The sequence below is a fragment of the Schistocerca serialis genome, chromosome 5 (genome assembly GCF_023864345.2).
Source record: "Schistocerca serialis cubense isolate TAMUIC-IGC-003099 chromosome 5, iqSchSeri2.2, whole genome shotgun sequence".
Taxonomy (NCBI): Eukaryota; Metazoa; Arthropoda; class Insecta; order Orthoptera; family Acrididae; genus Schistocerca; species Schistocerca serialis.
The window spans coordinates 388,300,272-388,325,797 of NC_064642.1; the positions used below are offsets into that span (position 1 = coordinate 388,300,272).

At 43.9% G+C, this 25,526-nt stretch overlaps 1 protein-coding gene and 1 pseudogene across 2 annotated transcripts in view; both read left to right on the forward strand.

Annotated features, from left to right (window-relative positions):
- LOC126480813 (uncharacterized) overlaps nt 1-25,526 on the forward strand; it is a 222,204-nt gene that overhangs the window by 173,722 nt on the left and 22,956 nt on the right. For both annotated transcript variants that reach the window (XM_050104141.1, XM_050104140.1), the window contains exons 4-5: nt 5,569-5,705; nt 14,710-15,057. In XM_050104141.1, coding sequence (XP_049960098.1) covers nt 5,569-5,705; nt 14,710-15,057 — 485 coding nt within the window. The remainder of the gene's footprint in view (nt 1-5,568; nt 5,706-14,709; nt 15,058-25,526) is intronic.
- On the forward strand, nt 17,864-17,981 carry LOC126482597 (5S ribosomal RNA; annotated as a pseudogene).

The following is a 25,526-nucleotide window of genomic DNA, read 5'->3' on the forward strand; positions in this document are numbered from 1 at the left end:
GTCCGGGCTAGTCCCTGGGACTGCAGTAGAGATTTCGATACTGCTTTTCTTAACAGCAGACTGATTTACGAGGAAACTTTGCGTGTATTATTTAAAATACTTCGTGGAAAATTGGCTGAACTATGAAGAATTAGTCAATTAGTTCGCTGAAAACGACGCCACTGCCATCTACCAGTGAATGGTAGCCTTAAAACACAAAATTCAAACATTCTCTAAAGTCTTGGAATTCTTGAGAGCAATATTTTACCAGCATCGATATCAATAACAGTCAAACACCATCGAGATCTTTTTTTTTTAATTTGTAATCTGATTCTTCTCCGATCGACAAAAAAGACTGACATGCTGCTAGATGAGAGAACTATCGCTTCATAGATCACCACTTATGTAGGCAAATCGCTGCAATCGGTGGCTCATCGTTCGTCGCATTGAAGTCCCAGGGAATCCGGTGGATCGCACGTGATTCTTGCTTGCAGCATTACTGCCTTTCTGATTATCAATCCGGTTGCTATTCGTATCTCTAGTTATTAGGCGTGTTCGTGCAGTTTTGTTTCGTTTCACTTTGCCCATGGTGAGTAAGAACTTAATCCATTACAATTTGTAGTTATTCAGGGACCACTAACTACTCTGAGAAGTGAAGTGGAGGCCATAGTTGCCACTTATATTAAGAACTAATACAAAATACACTATCCTATTTTGCAGTGATTAGCATTTTTTATGTTTGTGCTTTAGAAATGATGGAAAGTTCATAGCACTAGTAACGGTACACCCGGCTCCATCCGATGATTTTTGAGTTATTTAAGAAATAACCACAGGCATCATTCAACCTCTAAACGGAATGACGTACCGAAATATTAAGTGAAAATTTTAATTGAAATGTTCAGGGCAAATCTGTTATACAGCTATACTCAAGTAGCTTGTCATTTAATATGATCCGACTCTCCTTCACAAAATTTACAACAAGAGTTAAGATAATCAGCAGAGCTGCTATAGACACAAAAAGACTGCAAAACAAATTGTGTGAATACTTGAAGCTAAACTACGAAACTAATGAAAAGGAAGTCGAGGACTAATAAACGAAGAACAAACTGTATTAGTACACTAAAAAGATTCACACAGCCCACTTGGCGTCTGTGAAAAATGTAATGTATTCTGTAAAGCAACCTACAGTTCCCAAGAAAAGCGTTATTTTCTGCAGTTATTCGTGGGGATACGGAGATCAACTCCAAATGCTGCTACTAACCATAGCAGTCTATTTTCCATAGCAGAACTTTTAGACACAGTGGCGGTCGTAATACTGGCTGAAATTGCTCGGCAGATCGCTCATGTGTGGCAGGATCAAGGCGAGCAACCGAGCAAGCGACATCGTGTACAGCGGATCTATTCGATCCGCCCTTTATACCAGAATGCAGTAATAACTCTTCTGGGACAGTATAACACTAGATACGGGCTTTGAAATCCGAAACCTGGGTCGTATCAAATAAAATTCTGTCAAATAAAGACAAAAGCACTATTTAAATATTTTTTTCTCTCTTCCGCAATCGCGGTTTTACAAGTAATATTGAAGTTATTCTATTTCTACAACTGTATAAGGTCTTATTTAGAGCAGACACATTTCGCTTTATTTGAAGTATCTCCAGTGATCACTATAAAAGTATTGTGGTTTTGTTTACATATCGAATTAACAAGATGATAAACAGTTCTAGTGTTTCATATTACTTTTGTTACTCACTTTTTTTTTTCTTTTTGCCTCCTACGTTATTTCAGTTCGATCTTCTATACATATACGTTCGATTCTTTGCACTCCGTAATTCACTGATACACAGTACTTTTTTTTTCATTTATATGTTTTTATACTTCCACATCCACCTCGTGTAATTTGAGCACAGTACATTATTTTGATCGAGTGGAGTACGATTGTCTTTTGTTTTTGTGGCTTTGACGTTCTGCTTTTCCGCTACATAGAAATATGCAGAGGAATAACACTTAAGCCCTCTAGAACCGGATGGTGTTGATAGCAGACACTCCCACAGCCACAAAACAATACAAAAGACGATCGCATTGCGCGTGATCGAAATAAACTACTCGAGCTGAATGTAAATACATACAAAAATGTAAATAAAGAAAAATTTTTGTCAGTGCAGTGTAGTGTGATAAGAAAGAACGCCTCTGTACAGAAGAACTCCTGGAAATGTTATAGGAGTGAAAAAACATGAGTACTGAAAGTTATTTTAAAAATGATAATTGTTTATGATCTCGTTAAACCGGTTTGTATACAAAACTACAATAGTTATTGCGGACAATGAATATGCTTTGAATGTATCAAAACGCGTCTAGTTCGAGTAAGGTTTTATACAGACGCAAAAGCGGGAATAAGTCCCAAATTATTTGCAAAGGCAAAAGTGCTCTAAATACCGTTGGTACAGATGCTCATGTTTTCGGTGCTGTAGGTGTCGTAAATAACGGCGTGTTGACCCACAGTTGCACTGATTCCATTTTCCTATAAACTCGCTCTCCTTATCAGACATCCTACCCACCGTGAAGATCAATGCTAGGTCCGAACATTGCTATCCAGATATAACGTTTCGTCGCCGACGAAAATATTTCTGAATCCGCTTTGCGCCTCTGGAGAGAGGTGCCTGCGGATTGAAGAAGACGTTTATAAAGCGTATTTTAATTGTGCGATGAAAGCGGCCTTTGATGTCACTCCAACCGCGTGTGGCAGTGATGCGGGTAAGATTAAAGAGCTGCGATTGGCGCCACAGGCAGCTGACAGCCAGTGTCAACAAGCGGGGGCATTTCTTTTGCTCGCCAGAGGAATCAGTCGGACCATGCATTGTGTAGGAACCTGTAGCTCCACAGTCGCTTTGGACTGATATTTATCTATACATGCGCCATATAATATTTATTTTCTTATAACCGCTATAGTTATGTACAATGTCCGATGGTTGAATATTCAATAACAGCAGGTCTTAATATCGTGCCACCTAAAATTATTGTTTACTCCCTCTACAGAACTAGGGAGGTCCATCTTCCACTGAACACTGAAACTACGTCTAAAAAAAAAAAAAAAAAAAAAAAAAAAAAAGACTTAATTATGAAAACGAAAGTTGCCACTCGCCATATAGCGGAGAAGCTGAGCCGCAAATTGGCACAACAAAAAGACTGTCACACATAAAGCTTGCGGCCCATAAGGTCTTCGTCAAAAATAGACACACACATGACTACAGTCATGTGTGTGTGTGTGTGTGTGTGTGTGTGTGTGTGTGTGTGTGTGCGCGCTTCACACGTTCCGCGTCATAACATTTATCGCGAATATGGTCTACGGAACAAGTAATAAATGAACTAACTGAAATCATATGGACGTGTATTTTATGTATGTAGAGGCAGGGCTACTAGGTCTGTTTGACTACATACTGGTTATTTAGACAGTACTAAATAGAGTCTTGTTACACTGTTGCCTGGGAGACCCCTTCGGGCGAGGGTGATACCTTTTCTTCGCGAAAGCCGTGCGGTTAAAAGGCGCTGCAGTCTGGAACCGCAAGACCGCTACGGTCGCAGGTTCGAATCCTGCCTCGGGCATGGATGTTTGTGATGTCCTTAGGTTAGTTAGGTTTAATTAGTTCTAAGTTCTAGGGGACTTATGACCACAGCAGTTGAGTCCCATAGTGCTCAGAGCCATTTTTTTGATACGTCCTATCAACTGACCCTTTCTTTTGGTCAAGCTGTGTCCTAAATTTTCCCCCCTATTTTGATTCAGTACCTCCTTATTAGTTATTCGAACAACCCCCACTATTTTCAACATTCTTCTCTAGTGTACCATTTCAGAAACCTCAATTCTCTTCTTGTCTGAACTGATAAACGTCTATGTTTCACTTCCGTCAACGTTACAGTCCTCATACTTTAAGAAAAGTCTTCCTAAAACTAATTACATTCGATGGTAACAAATTTTTCTTTTCCAGAATCTCTTCTCTTGCTATTGCCAGTCTGAATTTTATATTCTGTCATCTTCGATCAATGTCACTTAGTTTGATGCCCAGATAGCGAAACTCATCCACTACTTTTGCGTCTCATTTTTTAATGTAATTTCCTCAGTATCACCTGATTGAATTCGCCTCTGTTCCCTTACCCTTGTTTTACTTTGTTCGTCTTGTTAATGTTCATGTTATTATCTGTTTTCAAGACACTACCCATTTCCTTAAAATTACCTTTCTAAGCCCTATGCCTCTAATAGAATTACAATGTCATCGGCAAACCTCATAGTTTTCGTTTCTTCTCCCTGAATTTTAATTTCTCCTTGGTTTCCTTTATTGTTTGCTCAATGTAAAGGTTACAATCCAATCTCACTCTCTTCTCAACTACCCTTCATGTCCTTCGACTTTATAACACCAGCCTTGCTTCCCTGAAGTCGTAGCAAACCTTATTCTCCCTGTATGGCCGGCCGGAGTGGCCGTGCGGTTCTAGGCGCTACAGTCTGGTGCCGAGCGACCGCTACGGTCGCAGGTTCGCATCCTGCCTCGGGCATGGATATGTGTGATGACCTTAGTTAGGTTTAATTAGTTCTATGCGACTGATGACCTCAGAAGTTAAGTCGCATAGTGCTCAGAGCCATTTGAACCATCTCCCTGTATTTTAACCTTGCTACTTTCAGAATATCAAAGAGTACATTGATGTCAACATTGTCAGAAGCGTTCTCTAAATTCCAAGTTAAGTATTAGGGTTCTACATCTCTCCGGAAACCAAACTGAGCTTCCCTGATATTGGCCTCTACCAGTTTCTCTTTCTTCTGCAAAATACGAGGGGACTTCGGGAAGTAAGTTACACATTATTATAGCTGCCCAAGTAACTTTTATTGAATGCTACACTACTCTTCAAAGTGAAACAGATACATAATACTATTTTTAAACATAGTCACCAAGTCTCTGCAATGAACCGACGGAACTTTCTATAAATCGTTCAGTTCCTCGACGATAGACGATGATCACCGAACCATTCGAGAAACGCTTGTGTGAACGTCCTCATTCCCAGAAAATCTGCGATTGCTGCAAAATTAGTTCCCCGATTGCCTGCACATTGGCGTTTGTGAACGATATTGAAGGCCTTGCCTTATGATCGTTAACACCTACGTATGTGCGGCATTGGTCAGGTTATAGGCACCATTTCACTACCGCTACGCGCGACATTGCACACTGTTCACATACCACCAGAATTTTACGGTGAAATCTGCGTGCAATTTAGACGTTTTGCCTGCCAGAATCGTACTGTCCCGCTTACTTCAGCTTTGGAGTCCGTTTCCAGTTGCCCCGCCGTTTTATCCCATACTGTTAGACACCTGTTAACCGCACGGCGGCAGAACTGTGTATGCAGGAAACCCGGAAGATGTACTCTCTTCTGACGCTGTGCCACTCTCGTGTAACTTAATTTTTGAAGTCCCCTCGTAATTAGTGTCAGTATTTTGCAACTGAAACTTATTAAATTATTATTATTATTCGGTAAAATTTATACCTATGCCTTAAATTTTCCTTTACAAGCTACTACTGAAATCACGAATGGCGTTCATTTTGTCTGCAGCGTTATCGGGCCTTGCTGGATGGTGGGCAGTGGCAGTGGAACCTGTCACCAACTTCCTGTGGAAGGTGTACGCCCCACTTGAACGCGTGGAGCGATGCATCATGAAAATGGCCAACATCCTCTCCATGATCAACCAGGTGAGTACTGGTGGCGGCACATCTCACATGTCTCCTCCCCCCCTCGCCCGCCCCCCTCCCACACGCACACACACACTTCCTCTAACGGGTGGAACCCAGAGAAGGTGATACTGTGGCCTGTGGCCATGCAAACATCTTATTCGATCCTACTTACAGCCGTGAATCAAACAGTTTGATCATCAATTAATCAGAGTAGGTGAACGAGAAGGCAGTATCATAGACATAACAAAGCGGGTAGCGCCAATTTCACTCTTCTTTTTCTTGTGCCTTTGTCCCACATCTGGGCAGTGTCGGCATGGTTATTAACGGACATGGCATATGGTTAGTTTAATGGGTGGCCGCATGCGCTTTCTGTAGCCACCCCTTTACTACCGGGGAAGGAATAGGTGTACTCTGTCTGCACGTAATGTTATACATGTGAAAGTGAGCGAAATTTTTCTAAATGCTCGCGAATCGTGTAACTGTGGCGCGACTTGGGTACCGCCCGGTACTCAGCTCGTTGGATGAGGGGAACCGCCTAAAAACCACAACCAAGCTGGTCGGCAGACCGACCCTCATCGGTAACCCGCCGGGCGAATTCGATCCGGTGTCGGCGCACCTCCCCGTCCCGGAAGCGGCACTTTAACGCTCACGGCTATCTGGGCGGTTCGAGCGCCAATTTCTTCATTATATGAGATGTACAATTTATTTAAGATTTACATACAAACAAGAAGATGAATACTGAATACTGAAATTGGGAGGGAAGAGCGCAATTATATTGGATATCAGGTCTCACATGTGATCGAGCATCAGTTAAAAATAGAAGTTAGAAAGTGATGCCAAGGAAGGGGAGAGGGAGATGGAGAAGGAGAGGGAGAGGGAGAGGGAGAGGGAGAGGGAGAGGGAGAGGGAGTAGGAGTAGGAGAGGGAGAGGGAGAGGGGGAGGGAGGGGGAAGGGGGAGGGAGGGTAAATACTAGCAACGAAGAGCAACAGCGGAGCACGATAGCACGTTACCTAGCCTGTAGGCCGTAGCATCTCGCCGTGTTATGCAGACGGCAGTTGTCTTCCGATCGCGACAATCATGTAGCTCACTTACGTCTCATGAATACTACATATCATATTCGAATTTCAAGGGCTTTCGCTACTGCTATAAATTCATGAAGCCATAAATGCATGAAGCCAACATGGCGCCTACCAGGAAGTCCTCTGTGATGGATTTTGACCACGCAGGCGCTACGTGTTTACTGCAAAAGTGTGGCGCAGCTGGGCCGTTTTTAAAACCTTGGTAGCAGCGAGGAAATAGCATACTGTCAGGTTAGGGATAATTTCGTTTTGTCACTCTAAACAGCGGTTACTAGGAAATGCTATATCTTTCTTACAAGCGAGTTCTGAGGGAACTCTCCGGATGTGGCAGGTTTCCATTACCTGGCTGGTCCTAAACACCAGTTACCTCTCAGAAAGGTATCTCTGCGCTACTGACGTTTTTCTTCAATTGAAGGAACTTCTCTAACCTTCATCACCATTTTGGAGACAATGATAACAGAGAAAGGGCTTTGCACTAAAATTAACATGGTCCAAAATTACTTTTGTACAAAGGGAAGGATAATAGATAATTCCTGTCTTGCTATCGTTTCTGGGAAACACAGAATCGAAAAGCAGGGTTTTTGCTTAATCTCTGACATTATAAACCTAGCATTACATACTGACAGTAAGAGGAATTTCTGGCGTCTATCACTAAGAAGGTTAGAGAAGCTCCTTCGTTTGAAGAAGAACGTCAGTAGCGCAGAAATACCTTCCTGAGAGGTAACTGGCGTTTAGGACCAGCCAGGTAATGAAAACACCACATCCGGAAAGATCCCTCAGAACTCGCTTGTAAGAATGATATAGCATTTCCTAGGAACCGCTGTTTAGAGTGACGAAACAAAAGTAATGTCCAACAAAAGGGTCCCAGCTGGAGATGTGAAATTCAAGGACAGTCTACTAGAAGAGGTCAGTGAATATGTCTACCTTGGCCAGATTATAAATATGAAGGGAGACGTAAGGCCAGAAATTTATCGACGCATCAAGCTTGGCTGGTAAGCATTTGGGAAGAATTCAACAGTATTCAGATCAAAAATGCCAGTAAATCTGAAGAAAGCTGTATTTGATCAATGCATTCTTCCTGTGATGACGAATGGCTGCGAGACATGGACACTGAACTCATTTACAAAAGGGGAACTTAGGACAGCACAGAGAGCCATGGAGAGATCAATGCTGGACTATACAAGAAAGGATAGGAAAAGGGCAAATGACATCCGGTCTGTGACGAAAGTTAACGACATCTTAGAGACAGTAGGTTCCTTGAAATGGCAGTGGGCTGGCCACGTCGCAAGAAGAAAAGACATCAGATGGACGAAGCTAGTACCGGAGTGGAGTCCGAGAGATCACCGGAGGCCTAGGGAGGCCTAGAAGAAGACCACCAGACAGATGGGACAAAGACATCAAGAAGATCGCTGGTAACACCTGGCAGAGAACTGCCCAAGACCGTCCCACTTGGAGAAGACTGGTGAAAGCCTACCTGAATCCAAGACTCGAAGAGGCCACATCATTTAATGATTGAATTGGCTGATGATGATGATGATGATGATCACTAAGAAGACGCTACATCCTTATCCCCCTTTCTTTCTCTCACCCCCTACAAGCTACACTATTTACTACACGGAGTTGGCACTATTCATTGCATGTTGAAAACAATTTTGACTTATGTATTTATCCGGCGGGTTAAGACCACAGCTGCCGAAGGATAGGCAGACAGAGAATCAAAATATGTTCCCTTACCGATGACGCCCGTTTTTTGTTATACGAGGTCCATGATAGTAATCAGACACGCCGTCTGCCAGGTAGGCGAAAGGCTGCTCGTCAAAGACAGCGCGGCATGGACGCAAGCGAGTAGGGGCATTATTATACAATGGAGGATATTCACCTGGGCCTCCACGGGTCCTGGGTAGTAATCGAAGACACTATGACAGCTTGGGCTACGTGATCATTATTATGGACCACCTGCATCCTTAATACATGTAGTCTTCCCTGACTAGGATCGCATCTTCCGGAAGGATAAGGCTAGAATCGTGGAGCATGATAGTGACTCACATTGACATATCGGGCACAAAAGTTGCCTGATCTGAATGCATCTGAGGCGCTATCGGGCGCCAGATCCGTGCCTACAAAACATCGGCCGTAATTTACAGGCATTGCATGACCCGTGCATAGACATCTGGTAACACGTACCTCTGGAAACCTACCGAGGACTAATCGAAACCACGCCACGCAGGCTTGCAGCAGTAATGTAGAACACCGTGTTAAGCAGGTGATCTTGATGTTTTAGGCCATCGGTGTTTACACTCTCATTTCTGTCACTTTTAAACATGCGTAAATACACATACAGATATACAGAAACGGCACATTCAAATCACAGACACATGCCCAAGGTATGATTCCAGCCCACGATTTTTCCTTTTCCAGGCAATTCTGTTAAGCCCCGGTTACGAACGCCGGCCCAATGCTTTATAAATGCAGTGGCCATTCCTTTTGGGACGATATTAATTCCTTCTGGCATATCATTTGGCACTGATTTCACTACACGATAACTAATAAACTAGAAAAACATACGTACTAATACCCCCACTATAAATCGTAGCTGGAAATACATGCAGTCAACTTGTGGGTCCAAGAAATTAAGAACAAGCCTCTTTCGAATAGAGCATTTTTCCTACATAAACCAATAATTAATCGATAAAGACGACTATTTGTTCCTCAGATTTACTCAAAACAATGAGATTTTGACTCGATTTCTGCGAGATGTGTGACGGTTTTGATGTTCACAAAGTGAATGTAATTAAATATTTATGATTGAAATTGAGCTTACAGTTAACTGTATTAGAGATATCTCCTGAGCTGGAGAGTGTGCACTCCTCTGGCCACGACATGGAGAACAGTTACTGTTTGACGCGTTCGTGACTAATACGGCTTCCGTCCTTGCACCAGCCGCTGACTTGATAATCGAGCGCGTGATAAGTCACACACGTGAAATCATCGCGTTTGATAGCGGCCTTTGAGAAAGAACGTGTATTTCGGCTCAAAGGCACCGATTGGAGTAATCAGCGAATAGGTCGATATTTGAATAGAGTCGATATCACCATTCAACGATGTTGCCAGGAGTGCGGGAACCATGGCCGAACAGTCCTCCCAAGTACTTAAGTGTGAATTACAAAAGCAGTCATGCAGATGAGCATGTAACTTTGGTACACGTCGATCGCAGGGTACGGTTACGTCGAAAATCCCAGAAGACAAACGCCTAAGTAGCAGAGATCGCTAACGCATGCATGTCACGTGGTTCTCGACTGGAGAAATGTCGATTCGAATCCTGCAGTGCTAGTATTTGGCCGACAAGTGGAGGAGAGGTGATGACGTAAGGTTCCTGATCGCCAGTCTTTGCGCCAGTGTCCTGGATTAAATTCCAAACCTCTCATGAAGTGAGGGCACCTGAGACTACTGACGGTGATCCGTCTGTTGATTCTACATCTACATCTACAAACATACTCCGCAATGCAACATACGGTGCGTGGCGGAGGGTACCTCGTACCACAATTAGCATCTTCTCTCTCTGTTCCACTCACAAACAGAATGAGGGAAAAATGACTGCCTATATGCCTCTGTACGAGCCCTAATCTCTCTTATCTTATCTTTGTGAGCGTTCCGCGAAATATAAGTTGGCGGCAGTATAATTGTACTGCAGTCAGCCTCAAATGCTGGTTCTCTAAATTTCTTCAGTAGTGATTCACGAAAAGAACGCCTCCTTTCCTCCAGAGACTCCCACCCGAGTTCCTGAAGCATTTCCGTAACACTCGCGTGATGATCAATCCTACCAGTAACAAATCTAGCAGCCCGCCTCTGAATTACTTCTATGTCCTCCCGCAATCCGACCTGATAGGCATCCCAAACGCTCGAGCAGTACACAAGAATAGGTCATATTAGTGTTTTATGAGCGGTCTCCTTTACAGATGAACCAGATCTTCCCAAAATTCTACCAATGAACCGAAGACGACTATCCGCCTTCCCCACAACTGCCATTACATGCTTGTCGCACTTCATATCGCTCTGCAATGTTACGCCCAAATATTTAATCGACGTGACTGTGTCAAGCGCTACACTACTAATGGAGTATTCAAACATTACGGGATTCTTTTTCCTATTCATCTGCATTAATTTACATTTATCTATATTTAGAGTTAGCTGCCATTCTTTACACCAATCACAAATCCTGTCCAAGTCATCTTGTATCCTCCTATACTCACTCAACGACGGCACCTTTCCGTACACCACAGCATCATCAGCAAACAGCCGCACATTGCTATCCACCCTGTCCAAAAGATCATTTATGTAGATAGAAAACAACAGCGGACCTACCACACTTCCCTGGGGCACTCCAGATGATACCCTCACCTCCGATGAACACTCACCATCGAGGACAACGTACTGGGTTCTATTACTTAAGAAGTCTTCGAGCCACTCACATATTTGCGAACTAATCCCATATGCTCGTACCTGCAGTGGGGCACCGAGTCAAACACTTTCCGGAAGTCAAGGAATATGGCATCCGTCTGATATCCTTCATCCATGGTTCGCAGGATATCATGTGAAAAAAGGGCGAGTTGCGTTTTGCAGGAGCGATGCTTTCTAAAACCGTGCTGATGCATGGACAGTAACTTCTCTGTCTCAAGGAAATTCATTATATTCGAACTGAGAATATGTTCGAGAATCCTGCAACAAACCTATGTTAATGATATTGGTCTGTAATTTTGAGGATCCGTCCTTCTACGCTTCTTATATACAGGCGTCACCTGCGCTTTTTCCAGTCGCTCGGGACTGTACGTTGGGCAAGAGATTCGCGATAAATGCAAGCTAAGTAACGAGCCAATACAGTATAGTACTCTCTGTAAAACCGAATTGGAATCCCATCAGGATCCGGCGATTTATTTATTTTCAACCCATTCAGCTGCTTCACAACCCCATGGATGTCTATCACTATGTCCTCCATACGGGAATCTGTACGAGACTCAAAAGGCGGTCTGTTTGTACGATCCTCCTGCGTGAAAGATTTCTCAAATGCTAAATTTAAAATTTCAGCTTTCCTTTTGCTGTCTTCAATTGCCAAGCCAGACTGATCAGTGAGTGACTGGATGGAAGCCTTCGACCCGCTTACCGATTTTACGTAAGACCAGAATTTCCTTGGTTTTCAGCAAGATCTTTTGCTAAGGTATGACGGTGGTAGTGGTTGTATGCTTCGCGCATCGCTCTTTTTACAGCAGCACGAATCTCTACCAACTTTTGCCTGTCCTCATTCTCCCGATCTTTCTTGTACCGGTTGGGGACGTTAAGCTCGGCGTCTGTTTTGGTGTTATTCCAGAGGCGTAGGCTATGTACAGGCACCAGATCTCACCCTCTCCCTTCTCTCATCATCATCGTACAACACAAACACAACAATACACTATGCACACATCCATTCCGTTCACCTACACTCTACAATACATATGCGACGCGACTCACACATATCCGCAAGGAAAAAGGCCAGTGTGCGTGGAACAAGAACACCATTTCTGATAGAAAGCTGAAACCACACACCGGGATATCCCAGCTAACAATGCCACACTACATTTACATTTTTTACTCCACGAAGCGACGCATCCCTGTCATCGAACAGTGCGCTGTAGAAGCAGATGCTGAATGGCGGAGGTGTTCTCCTGGAGTGTGGTTACATGGGATAATCTGGAGTTCCTGATACATCTACCTGCATCTCTTAGTGACGAATAAAATAATAATCTAGGGAACGACTATGGCCATCCTGTTCACGTGAAGAACGCTGTAAAATTAAACACTGTAAGAAGTTCGTCATGGTGTACAGAGAAAAACAAAGCTGGAAGCTGGAACATCACGGTAGCCATCTACAGGGTATTGACAGATCACAAAAGAGAAAAGTATCGAGACTAAAAGTAGCATGACAGCGTTCGGAAGAACATCCAACATCCCATACATGTTTCTTTTCCTTCGCTTCTTATTTCCGAAGTATCCACAGTGGCGATTTTCTTTGCTATCTTAGTATCACACAGGTATCACTTCGATGTCATGCGTGCATGAGGATACCTTATTTTCTGCGTTTTGGAGCAAATTTCACCTAAACACTTCATTCTCACTGCGAAAATAAAAACAAAAATGGTTCAAATTGCTCTGAGCACTATGAGACTTAACTTCTGAGGTCATCAGTCCCCTAGAACTTAGAACTACGTCGGCCGCGGTGGCCGTGCGGTTCTAGGCGCTGCAGTCCGGAACCGCGGGACTGCTACGGTCGCAGGTTCGAATCCTCTCTCGGACATGGATGTGTGTGATGTCCTTAGGCTAGTTAGGTTTAAGTAGTTCTAAGTTCTAGGGGACTGATGACCTAAGATGTTAAGTCCCATAGTGCTCAGAGCCAACTTAGAACTATTTAAACCTAACCAACCTAAGGACATCACACACATCCATGCCCGAGGCAGGACTCGAGCCTGCGACCGTAGCGGTCACGCGGTTCCAGACTTGTTCACTAGAAGAGATGTGTTTCGCAGTGTCGAAAATGAACGAGTGCTCATTGCGAATAAGGTACGCATTTTATAGCTCAAGTTTGCTCCACATTTTTCTCCACCTCTGAAACCCGCCTACCCCAGAATCTCAGCAATAGCACTACCGGTACATGTACTCCACTGTCAGAAGTATTAGAACGATTTTCGCTTATAACTTTCGAATTGGTCGTTTCTGGACCAGCACCTCTTACTTCAATTTGATACATTTACCCTTCTCTATTATCTATTCTATTCTGTATAATCCCGAGCAAATAATGAAAATCATGACGGAGACACAAGGTCGTTGTAGTGAGACTTAGCACCGAAACATTTAAATCCACCAAATATCAACGCATAACATACCTTTAAATTTTTTTTTTAAAGCATTATAATTCGCCTGACGTCTTCCTAACACACAGTTTCCACTTCGTCCAAACTGACTCTTTAAGTGTAGATCATATTGGTTTAAATTTAAAGAAATAGTGTCGGCGGAATATCATTATGGAGTTGTCCTGTACTTTCCTTGTCGTATCCGTGCCAGCAACACTGCAAGTGCCATTCAATCTTGCCGTAGGTAGTAGTCACAATGGTTTTGCTTATCAGTGGATGTGCGAACAATGTACCAATCTCTAAAAATCCTGGCCATTCAGACTAATGTACTGATAAAAAAGTTGAGCCGAAATCCATTTTTTAAATTGTTATATTAACTGATATAATTCATCGGTTTCAGTTCAATCGTCTATCTCTGTTCGCCTAGTGTTGGAGTTCTACAGATTAGTACGCCTACGCTACATCTACGCGAGAAACAGACCAACATCCAAGTGGTCGTGAGTTTCTCCCGGCGTATTTGATAATCAAAATATCCACTGTACTGCCGGTCTACAGTGTCCAACGGGCACAATATTTCGGCTATCATACATGTCGCCATCATCAGGTGAACTGACGGACTGAGCTCCTGTGAATGTGCCGGTACGGAGATCCGTACACTATGGCTGCTCAGGAGGAACTGGGTTCGGTCGCGGCGGCGGCCGATTTAAATACCCTCCGCCCGCGGCGCACTCCCTCCGCTGTCGGCGGAGCAGCCATAGCATACGGATCTCCGTACCGGCACGTTCACAGGAGCTAAGTCCGTCAGTCCACCTGATGATGGCGATATGTATGATCGCCGATATATTGTGCCCGTTGGACACTGTAGACCGGCAGTACACCCGTGGATATTTTGATTATCCTAAGTGGTCATTTCCAACTACAGATCTATCAGACGTGCCAGCAGAGTAGAGTGTACAAGATGATATAATACTTAATATGTCTTGCATAGCTGATATGAGGAAGTAACGGCTGTTGGTTAGTAGCAGGTCCTGGGATCGCTCTTGAGCCTACGTCTGTGTTGCAGCTGACGTTCTTCACGCTGTGCGACCGTCTGCTGATGCCGGGCCAGCGGCTGACGTGCCTGTACTCGCTCATGTTCTACAACGTGGTGGCGTACTGCGCCTCCTACATCAAGGAGCTCATCGAGAAGGAGGACTGGTCGCCGTACGTGACGATGGCCGAGCACTCCAACATCAAGCACCTGGCCATGTCCGCCACCAAGATCGTGCTCGAGTGGACCAAGGCGGTCACGTTCGTCATCACGGTGGTCTTCATGCTGCTCGTGTTCGGACTGGAGCAGGGCCTGCAGCACTACCAGCCCACGGTCCTCTACACCGTCGTCACCTGGATCTACTACATGGCCACCGAGAAGGTAACACCACACTGTCTGCCTTAAACTAATGGCTAATGACGTTATCGTTCGTCTGCCCAGAGGCTACTAGGAAATACACCGCCTAGCAATACTAGGGTTGTTCGGTAATTCTGGTGAATTTCTATGAAGGAATGGAACATTTTCGTTGCACCTTCATCGTTGGTAAGCTTGATTACTCCAAGGATCATATAAATGTTTTCAACATTGTTCAATGCACAGTTAATCGTTGACAGCAGTCTCAAATAGTCAGTGTGTCGACTGCGATTGAAAATGGAGAACACCGAGTTTCGTACAGTTGTTAAACATTTTCATTTGAAGGATTGAAGTGCTGCACAAATCAAAACATAATTGGATGTAATACACACCGACTCTGCGCTATCTGCGAATATCATTCACTTTTGTATTAATGAACCCGTTGCCAAAACCTGTGGTATGGCAATGAAAGACGTCGAATAAAAATTCGTTTGACTACTGAGGCTGTAGGCATCTCAAATGAGCGGGTGCATAATATGCTGCACGGAGAATTGGCTATGAAAAATCAATGTGACAGATGGATAAGGCGATTTCTCACAGTCGACCAAAAGCGTATCCGGCACAATATTTGAGCACAATGACTGGTTGTTTAATTGCAGTCCGCAAGATGTTTTTCATCGACTTGTGACTGTCGATGAAATCTGGATCCATTATTACACATCAAAGTCCAAACAACAAGTGAAACCACAGCGTACTACATATTATTAACCAGTCATCCTGCCCACCTCCAATTCCTTAAAGAACTGAACTCACACATATAAAACAGGTTCAGACGTCTGATTACTTTACAAATGAGTTAATGTGTCGTATATTTGCCTTTAAGCAATGGACAAACGCTAGTGAAATTGAGATTACTAAATAATGGTATGTAAGCAGTCCCGCTTTGACCAATGACGTCAGAAGTTATCACAGATGATGTATTGAACAGATTTAACAGCGTAGACCAATGTTTAGAAACAAAGGAGTGCGGGACAGAGAAAACATATCACGTACATTCATATTTCGAACATAATATTAAGTATATTGCTTCTTTGAATCCTAGTTTCCTATTCTTCACTAGACCTACATGGGTCTCTGACACATTCCGTTTATAGAAAACCAACACACAGTTATTTGTATCTTCAGGCTGACAGCTGTCACCATCCGGCTCAGCACGAAAGTGTACTTCGTACCTTGGTTAGTATGCCCCACGTTATCTTCGACCCTGAATGTTTATAACTAAGTTAGCTCACCTCCAAGTCACCTTTCGTCAGAATAGTTATTACATGAGGTGCATTCAAGTTCTAAGGCCTCCGATTTTTTTTCTCCGGACTGGAAAGAGATAGAAACATGCGCATTGTTTTAAAATGAGGCCACGTTCATTGTCAATACGTCCCAGAGATGGCAGCACCGTACGGCAGATGGAATTTTACCGTCAGCGGCGAGAATGAGAACTGTTTTAAATACTTAAAATGGCGACGTTTACCTTACTTGAACAGCGTGCAATCATTCGTTTTCTGAATTTGCGTGGTGTGAAACCAATTGAAATTCATCGACAGTTGAAGGAGACATGTGGTGATGGAGTTATGGATGTGTCGAAAGTGCATTCGTGGGTGCGACAGTTTAATGAAGGCAGAACATCGTGTGACAACAAACCGAAACAACCTCGGGCTCGCACAAGCTGGTCTGACAACATGATCGAGAAAGTGGAGAGAATTGTTTTGGGGGATCGCCGAATGACTGTTGAACAGATCGCCTCCAGAGTTGGCATTTCTGTGAGTTCTGTGCACACAATCCTGCATGACGACCTGAAAATGCGAAAAGTGTCATCCAGGTGGGTGCCACGAATGCTGACGGACGACCACATGGCTGCCCGTGTGGCATGTTGCCAAGCAACGTTGACGCGCAACGACAGCATGAATGGGACTTTCTTTTCGTCGGTTGTGACAATGGATGAGATGTGGATGCCATTTTTCAATCCAGAAACAAAGCGCCAGTCAGCTCAATGGAAGAACACAGATTCACCGCCACCAAAAAAATTTCGGGTAACCACCAGTGCTGAAAAAATGATGGTGTCCATGTTCTGGGACAGCGAGGGCATAATCCTTACCCACTGCGTTCCAAAGGGCACTACGGTAACAGGTGCATCCTACGAAAATGTTTTGAAGAACAAATTCCTTCCTGCACTGCAACAAAAAAGGTCCAGGAAGGGCTGCGCGTGTGCTGTTTCACCAAGACAACGCACCCGCACATCGAGCTAACGTTACGCAACAGTTTCTTCGTGATAACAACTTTGAAGTGATTCCTCATGCTCCCTACTCACCTGACCTGGCTCCTAGTGACTTTTGGCTTTTTCCAACAATGAAAGACACTCTCCGTGGCCGCACATTCACCAGCCGTGCTGCTATTGCCTCAGCGATTTTCCAGTGGTCAAAATAGACTCCTAAAGAAGCCTTCGCCGCTACCATGGAATCATGGCGTCAGCGTTGTGAAAAATGTGTACGTCTGCAGGGCGATTACGTCGAGAAGTAACGCCAGTTTCATCGATTTCGGGTGAGTAGTTAATTAGAAAAAAAATCGGAGGCCTTAAAACTTAAATGCAACTAGTGGTGAAAGACATATCAAACGTGTGATGTGCTAACAACCAACTTTCAATCGGTGAGTGTCGAAACGATGTGGCACCAAAGTGCACGGCATACTGGCCTTACGCAGGTAGCATTTCCAACAAGAATGGCCATATGCTGTGGAAACATGAAGTGAAATGTGGTTTTAGACAGCATCTAAGATCACGGTAGGCAACGGCCTTGCCGCAGTGGATACACTGGTTCCCGTCAGATCACCGAAGCTAAGCGCTGTCGGGCGTGGCCAGCACTTGGATGGGTGACCATCCAGGCCGCCATGCGCTGTTGCCATTTTTCCGGGTGCACTCAGCCTCGAGATGCCAACTGAGGAGCTACTCGATCGAATAGTAGCGGCTCCGGTCAAAGAAAACCATCATAATGACCGGGAGAGCGTTGTGCTAACCACACGCCTCTCCTATCCTCAGCCAAGGATGACACCGCGGTCGGATGGTCCCGATGGGCCACTTGTGGCCTGAAGCCGGAGCGCATTAAGATCACGGCCCTTAAAGTGTCTGTTAAGGATAATCTTGGTTTACGTAAGGCGCCTGTCTATCGTATCCCTTGCAGCTGTGGCGTGTCTTACGTTGATCAGACCTTCAGGACCATAGAAGACTGGTCTATTGAACACAAGCGTCACACACGCTTACAACAGCCGAGCAAATCTGTTATTGCACGTCCTATGGAATATAGCAACTCGGATATTATGGTTTATTGCGATAGTGTTATTGACGAAACAGTTGAGATTAAATCGGCAAGTGACATCATAAACAAAGGTGGAGACTTTTCCTTAAATTCTGCGCGGAATCCTGATCTCTCCGTGGTAAAATAATAGAGCGACAGTGTCAATCCTACTTCACCCATTGGTAATTAGTATTCACTGTCGGTAACTTCTGACATTGGTCATCCTTGGTTTTGTGGTGGCGCTAGTGTTTACGTTTCCTCCGTGTTATCTTTCGGTACATGCTCTGTACACGGTTTTAAACGTCCTTCCACAGCCATCTTTCGCTGTTTTTGTGCCTTGAAAATGGCAGGATGTGCACCTGTCGACGTATCGGCGATTGTCAAAGACATCACCCATCTGTATTCCTGTAAGTTGTTTAAACATTTTATACGACTGGAGAAACTTTAGTTTCTTGTTTTAGAGCAAATTCCAAGAAGAGTAGCTGTGGCGCTCAGGTTGATGCCGTGTTCTTTGACTTCAGAAAAGTTTTCCATACAGTTCCTCACTGACGTCTAGTGGACAAAATACGAGCTTATGGAGTATCGAATCAGATTTATGACTGGACTGAGGACTTCTTTGCAGCCAGAACACAACACGTCGTTCTTAACGGAACAAAATCCACATACGTGAAGGCAATTTCAGATGCACCTCAAGGCAGTGTGATAGGGCCGTTAATTTTACATTTGATATTAATGAGCTAGTGGTTAACGTTGGTAGCTCCGAGAGGCTATCCAGGAACGATGATGTAATCCATAGGAAGGCAGCGACGTCAGAAGACTGGCGAAATGCAGCAGACCTGCAGAGCAGCAATCGGTGTTGTAGTTCTAAATTGTCGTAGCTGTGTTAGAAAAAAACCAGAGCTTCAAGCGCTAATAGAAAGCAATGAAGCTCAAATCCTTAAAGGTACCGAAAGCTGGCTAAAGCCGGACTTATAAACCGAAATTTTTACAGAGCACCTAACGGTGTTAAGAAATAATAGATTAAATATATCTGTTACTATAGGTTATCTGTCCTGAGCTGACTGCAAACTACTTAAATTCTTTTTAATTAGACTGCAGTCAACTCAAGACGGATAACGCGTAGTAACAGATGTTAACAGCTGCTGCGGAAGACGGCCACGCAAACAAACGTTTTAGATTATATATAGTTGATGGTGGCTTGTTTGTTGCTGTTAGAAACATTTTATTTCGTAGTGAAATTGAAATAAATAGTTCGTGTGAGCTAGTATGAGTAGAGGCTATATTTGACAATCGGAATAAATTAATAATTGGCTCATCTTACCTGCCCCTCCCCCCTCCCCTCAGATGATGTAGTTGCTGAATAGCTCAAAGAAAACTTGGGTCCCATTTCAAATAGTTACCCCACTCACACAGTTATACCTGGTGGTGACTTCAATCTGCGCTCGATATATTGGCGAAAAGACATGTTCAAAGTTTTGGTAGACATAAAACATCGTCCTAAATCAATCTAAATGTTTTCTCCAGAAATTATTTTGAACAGTTAGTTCAGGAGCCCGCTCGAAGTGTGAATGGTTGCGAAAACATGCAGTACTTGATCTCTTAGCGATAAATGATCCCGAGCAAATAAAGAACACCACGACGCAGACACAAGGTCGTTGTAGTGAGACTGAGCACCGAAACATCTAAATCCACCAAACATAAACACATAACATACCTTTAAAATTTTTTTTAAAAACATGGTAATTCGCCTGACGTGTTCCTAACACACAGTTTCCACTCCGTCCAAACTGACTCTTTAAATGTAGGTCAGATTGGCTTAAATTTAAAGAAATGGTGTCGGCGGCGATTGAGAGAGTTACAACAAATAAATTAATAAAAGATGCTACTGATCCCCCCATGATACACAAAACGGTCAGGACACTGTTGCACAAGCTACTTAAAAAGGCATGCCAAATTCAAAAGAACACAATCTCCAAGATAGGCGAAATTTTACGGAAGCTCTAAATTTAGCGCGGACTTCAATGTGAGATGCTTTTAATAGTTCTCACAACGAAACTCTGTCTTCGAAAATCCAGAGAGATTCTTGTATGTAAGGTACCACAGCGGTAAGACAAATTACTATCTTCACTGCTCGATACCGATGGTAATATAACCGATCACAGTTACAGACCACAGTTTTCCGACTTTCCTTCACCAAAGAAGGCGAAATAAGTATTCTTGAACTCGAGTCAAGAACAGCTGCCAACATGAACTACTTAGAAGTAGATACAATCGACATGACATTCCTTCACCAAAGAAGGCGAAATAAGTACCGGTATTCTTGAACTCGAATCAAGAACAGCTGCCAACATGAATTACTTAGAAGTAGATACAATCTACACAGCGAAACAACTTATGTCACTTAATAAAGGCAAGTCTTTCGGTACCGATTGCATACCAATTTGGTTCCACTTAGAATATGTAGATGTAAAAGCCCCATAAAACCGCTCACTCGACAGTAAAACTGTACCTAAGGGCTGAAAAGCTGCACAGAACAAAACAGTACTCAAATGGTTCAAATGGCTCTGAGCACTATGGGACTCAACTGCTGAGGTCATTAGTCCCCTAGAACTTAGAACTAGTTAAACCTAACTAACCTAAGGACATCACAAACATCCATGCCCGAGGCAGGATTCGAACCTGCGACCGTAGCGGCCTTGCGGTTCCAGATTGCAGCGCCTTTTACCGCACGGCCACTTCGGCCGGCACAGTACTCAAGAAACGTACCAGTAGCAATCCACTGAATTACAGATCCAACGCCGTCGTCGGTTCGCAGGAACGTATACCATGCTCGAGATCATTAATTACCTTGAGGAAGACGATCTATTTATTTATAGCGCGGACTCAGGAGATCTCGTTCTTGTGAGACACAACTGGCTCTTCATTCGCACGGTGTAATGAGTGTTATCGACAGGTGATCTCAAATTTACTCAATTATTCTAGATTTCCACAATGCTTTTGACACTGATTTTCACATGTAGCATCTAATCAAATGCGCGCTCAAGAATTATCGTCTCATTTGTGCGACTGGAGTCTTAATTTACTGTCAGAGAGACCACAGTTCGTAGTAATTGATAGGAAGTCATCGAGTAAAAAATGGTTCAAATGGCTCTGAGCACTATGGGACTCAACTGCTGAGGTCATTAGTCCCCTAGAACTTAGAACTAGTGAAACCTAACTAACCTAAGGACATCACACACATCCATGCCCGAGGCAGGATTCGAACCTGCGACCGTAGCGGTCTCGCGGTTCCAGACTGCAGCGCCAGAACCGCGCGGCCACTTCGGCCGGCAGTCATCGAGTAAAATAGAAATGATATCTGGAAGGAAGGAAGAAAGAAAGAAAGAAAGAAAGAAAGATTAGTGTTTAACGTCCCATCGACATCAATGCCACTAGAGATGGAGCACAAGGATGGGGAAGGAAATCAGCTGCGTCCTCTCAAGAGAACCATCCCAGCATTTCCGTGGAGCCTTTTAGGGGAATCGCGGGAAATCTAAAACACCATGGTCGCACGCGGACTTGAACGGCTGTACTCCCGAATGTACGTCTAGTGTGCTAACCACCACACTCGATGTGGTATTTGGCGTTCCCCAAAGACTGTTGTAGGCCATCTGCTGTTCCAAATCTATGTAAATGATTTGGAAAACAATCAGAGCAGCCATCTTCAGTTTGCTGCTGATCATGCTGTCGTGTACCGTCTAGTGAAACCATTACAAAATCAGGACAAAATGCAAAATTATTAAGTATCTATATAGTGTGAGGAAAAATTGACAATTGACTCTAAGCAATAAAGCGTGTGAGGTCATGCACGCGAGTACTAAAAGGAATCCGTACAGTTTCGGTTAAGCGTTAAATCTCAGCAATTTAAAAGGTTATCAATACAACTAATTAACTACGGATTACAATTATTAACAACCTAAATTGAGATGGTCATGCCGGTCGGAATGGCCGTGCGGTTCTAGGCGCTACAGTCTGGAGCCGAGCGACCGCTACGGTCGCAGGTTCGAATCCTGCCTCGGTCATGGATGTGTGTGATGTCCTTAGGTTAGTTGGGTTTAACTAGTTCTAAGTTCTAGGCGACTGATGACCTCAGAAGTTAAGTCGCATAGTGCTCAGAGCCATTTGAACCATTTGAGATGGTCATACCGATAAAGGTGTGCGGAAGGCGAAGAAAGGACTGCGTTTTATGGGCAGAACACTTAGAAGATGCAAGAGATCTACTAAAGAGACTGCCTTAACTACACTTGTCCGTCCTTTTCCGGAGTTGCTGTGCGGTATAGAAACCATACCAAATAAGGTTGACATAGCACATAGAAAAAGTTCAAAGAAGGGCAACTTATTTATTATTATCGGAAAATAAGAGAGAGATGTCACGGACATTATATACGAGTTGCGAAGGCGTTATTCGTTGCGGCGAGATCTTTTCAGAAACTTCTATCATCCACTTTGACCTCCAACTGCGAATATACAGGTTGTAACGATTATAAGTGCAGATATTTTTATTGGTGACTGATGACAGTGTACTAGACAACATTGCATCAGTATTTGCTTCATTTGCTGACTAATAATGATAGCTCTTAAAAGTATTATATTTTTAGGTTGCTTAGCGCCTCTAAATACATGTGACAAGAACAAGTCATTAACGCTTATCTTTCGCTGGGCGGCACGTCAGGTGTTGAAATGTGAGCACGTGTACGCAAAACGGTTAGTCTATACTGCAGGTGTAGTCCACTCAGGCTGCGGTCACAGTGGCTCCGATATCGGTGGATTCCGCCGACGACCGACATCGGCCGGAGATGGCCGATCTTTTCAAATCCGTACATCACTACGTGCGCGGTCACACTATAGCCGATCTTATCTCCGAACGTGCAGACTTCGGACGACAGTAGGTGAAATTCAGATCAGTTTGCTTTCTTCGGTCAAATTAACCGACATTCTCATAAACGTAAGAAACTGATAACTTAAGTCCAAGAAAGAGTGAGTTTGTGGCATCCTGAGGATGAAAATATCACAATCGGGATATAGTTCGGAATATATGGGTTGAAATCGCAGGTTTATTCGAAACTTCAAACAGGCAAAATCTTTACTGGCAATTTTGAGCGTGGATTATAACTTCGAAAAATAATTTGTTTAAATAAAAAGGGTGGCGTTTCTTATATGCTTATAGCTACTGTACTGATTTTTTTTTCTTTGTGGTAAGCTTTCATTAGTTTCTACAAACTATTGTTACTGATTACTGGCGTCTTATGCCAGTAGGGTAGTGATTCTGTTAATATGAAGTGATTTGTAAATGTGGTGTGCGGTATGTACAGGATGTACATAAAGTCAGGGAACATTTTAAATTATTTATTGCACGAGAACTAAACATTGTACACATCTCATACATATTGCACTTTGAAAAGAAACTCTGTTTTTTTTTTTCAAACATTCGATATGTGAACCATGAGTGACCCGGCAAACGTCAATACGGTAATCGAATTCTTGCAATAACCATCGCAGCAAGGCAACGTCACCTGTGGCCCTAGAACTTAGAACGACTTAAACCTAACTAACCTAAGGACATCACACACATCCATGCCCGAGGCAGGATTCCAGACTCTAACGCCTAGAACCGCTCGGCCACTCCGGCCGGCGTCTGTTACAGTCGCTTCCCTTATTCTCTCTCGGAGCTCTGCTACATCATGTGGTAGAGACGGTACATATACCAGGTCTTTAATGTGTCCCCACAGAAAAATGTCAGATGGAAGTGAGATCTGGTGATTGGGGGGCCATTTCATGAAACAGCTGCCCCCTTCTGTAGCACGACCGATCCATCGATGCGGCAGCTCCGTGTTCAGGTACCCACGAACTTCACGGCGAAAATGGAGTGGAGCCCCATCCTGCTGAAAAATGAACGGAGAGTCCGATTGCATTTAAGGCATCAGCCACTGCTGCAAGTAGGAATATCCAGTGACAGTGCTCTCGGCGAAGAAGAATGGGCAGTACAGTTTTCGACGTGACAAGGCACAAAAACATTTACCTTTGGGGAATCACGCTCAAATTCAGTGTATTCGTGTGGATGCTTTATACCCCAGATTCGACAATTATGCACGTTCACTTTCCCATTAGTGTGAAAAGTGGCTTCGTCGCTAAAAACTAAGTGGTCAACAATGCCATCCCCATCCTCATTCAGTTGTTGCAACGGTCAACAAAACTCGAAACGCCTGTCTTTTTTGTCGTCATTGGGCTTCTGCACTAGCTCCAATTTGAATGGTTTCATAGACATCTTCTGTCGCAGGGCTTTCCAGACTCTCATTGGAGCCATTCCGAGTTCGCGGGATGCACAACGCATCGATTTCTTTGGACTCTTGATGACTGTCTCTCGTACGCGCTCCACATTCACTTCACTCACACTGGGACGCCGGGCACAAGCAACCCGTCATAACGAATTTGTTGTGCCACTGGTAAATGACCTTCTGTGTTGGTGGCTTCTTACCGTACTTGGCTCTAAACATCCGTTGAACGGCCGCAGCACACTTGTTTTTGTCGAAATCCAACACACAGAAAGCTCGCTCTGCACCCGAACTCGCCACGTTTGCGGCTACATCTACATCTACATACATACTCCGCAATCCACCATACGGTGCGTGGCGGAGGGTACCTCGTACCACAACTAGCATCTTCTCTCTGTTCCACTCTGTAAGAACCCTAACCAAAAAAAAAAAAAAAAAAAAAAAGTTCAAATGGCTCTGAGCACTATGGAACTTAACATCTATGGTCATCAGTCCCACTTTTTTTTCATTTTGTTCGTTATTGATCGTTGTGTTCGGTCGTTGCGGACGTCGCAAGACATCCTGTTCAAGTTCGGTGGTTGATCCTTCCACTCAGTTTTTTATTATAGAGGCCAACCGGCTCTCTGACCGAACACGTTGAGCTACCGTCCCGGCTTTCCCCTAGAACTTAGAACTACTTAAACCTAACCAACCTAAGGACATCACACAACACCGAGTCATCACGAGGCAGAGAAAATCCCTGACCCCGCCGGGAATCGAACCCGGGAACCCGGGCGCGGGAAGCGAGAACGCTACCGCACGACCACGAGCTGCGAACGAGCCCTTATCTCTCTTATCTTATCTT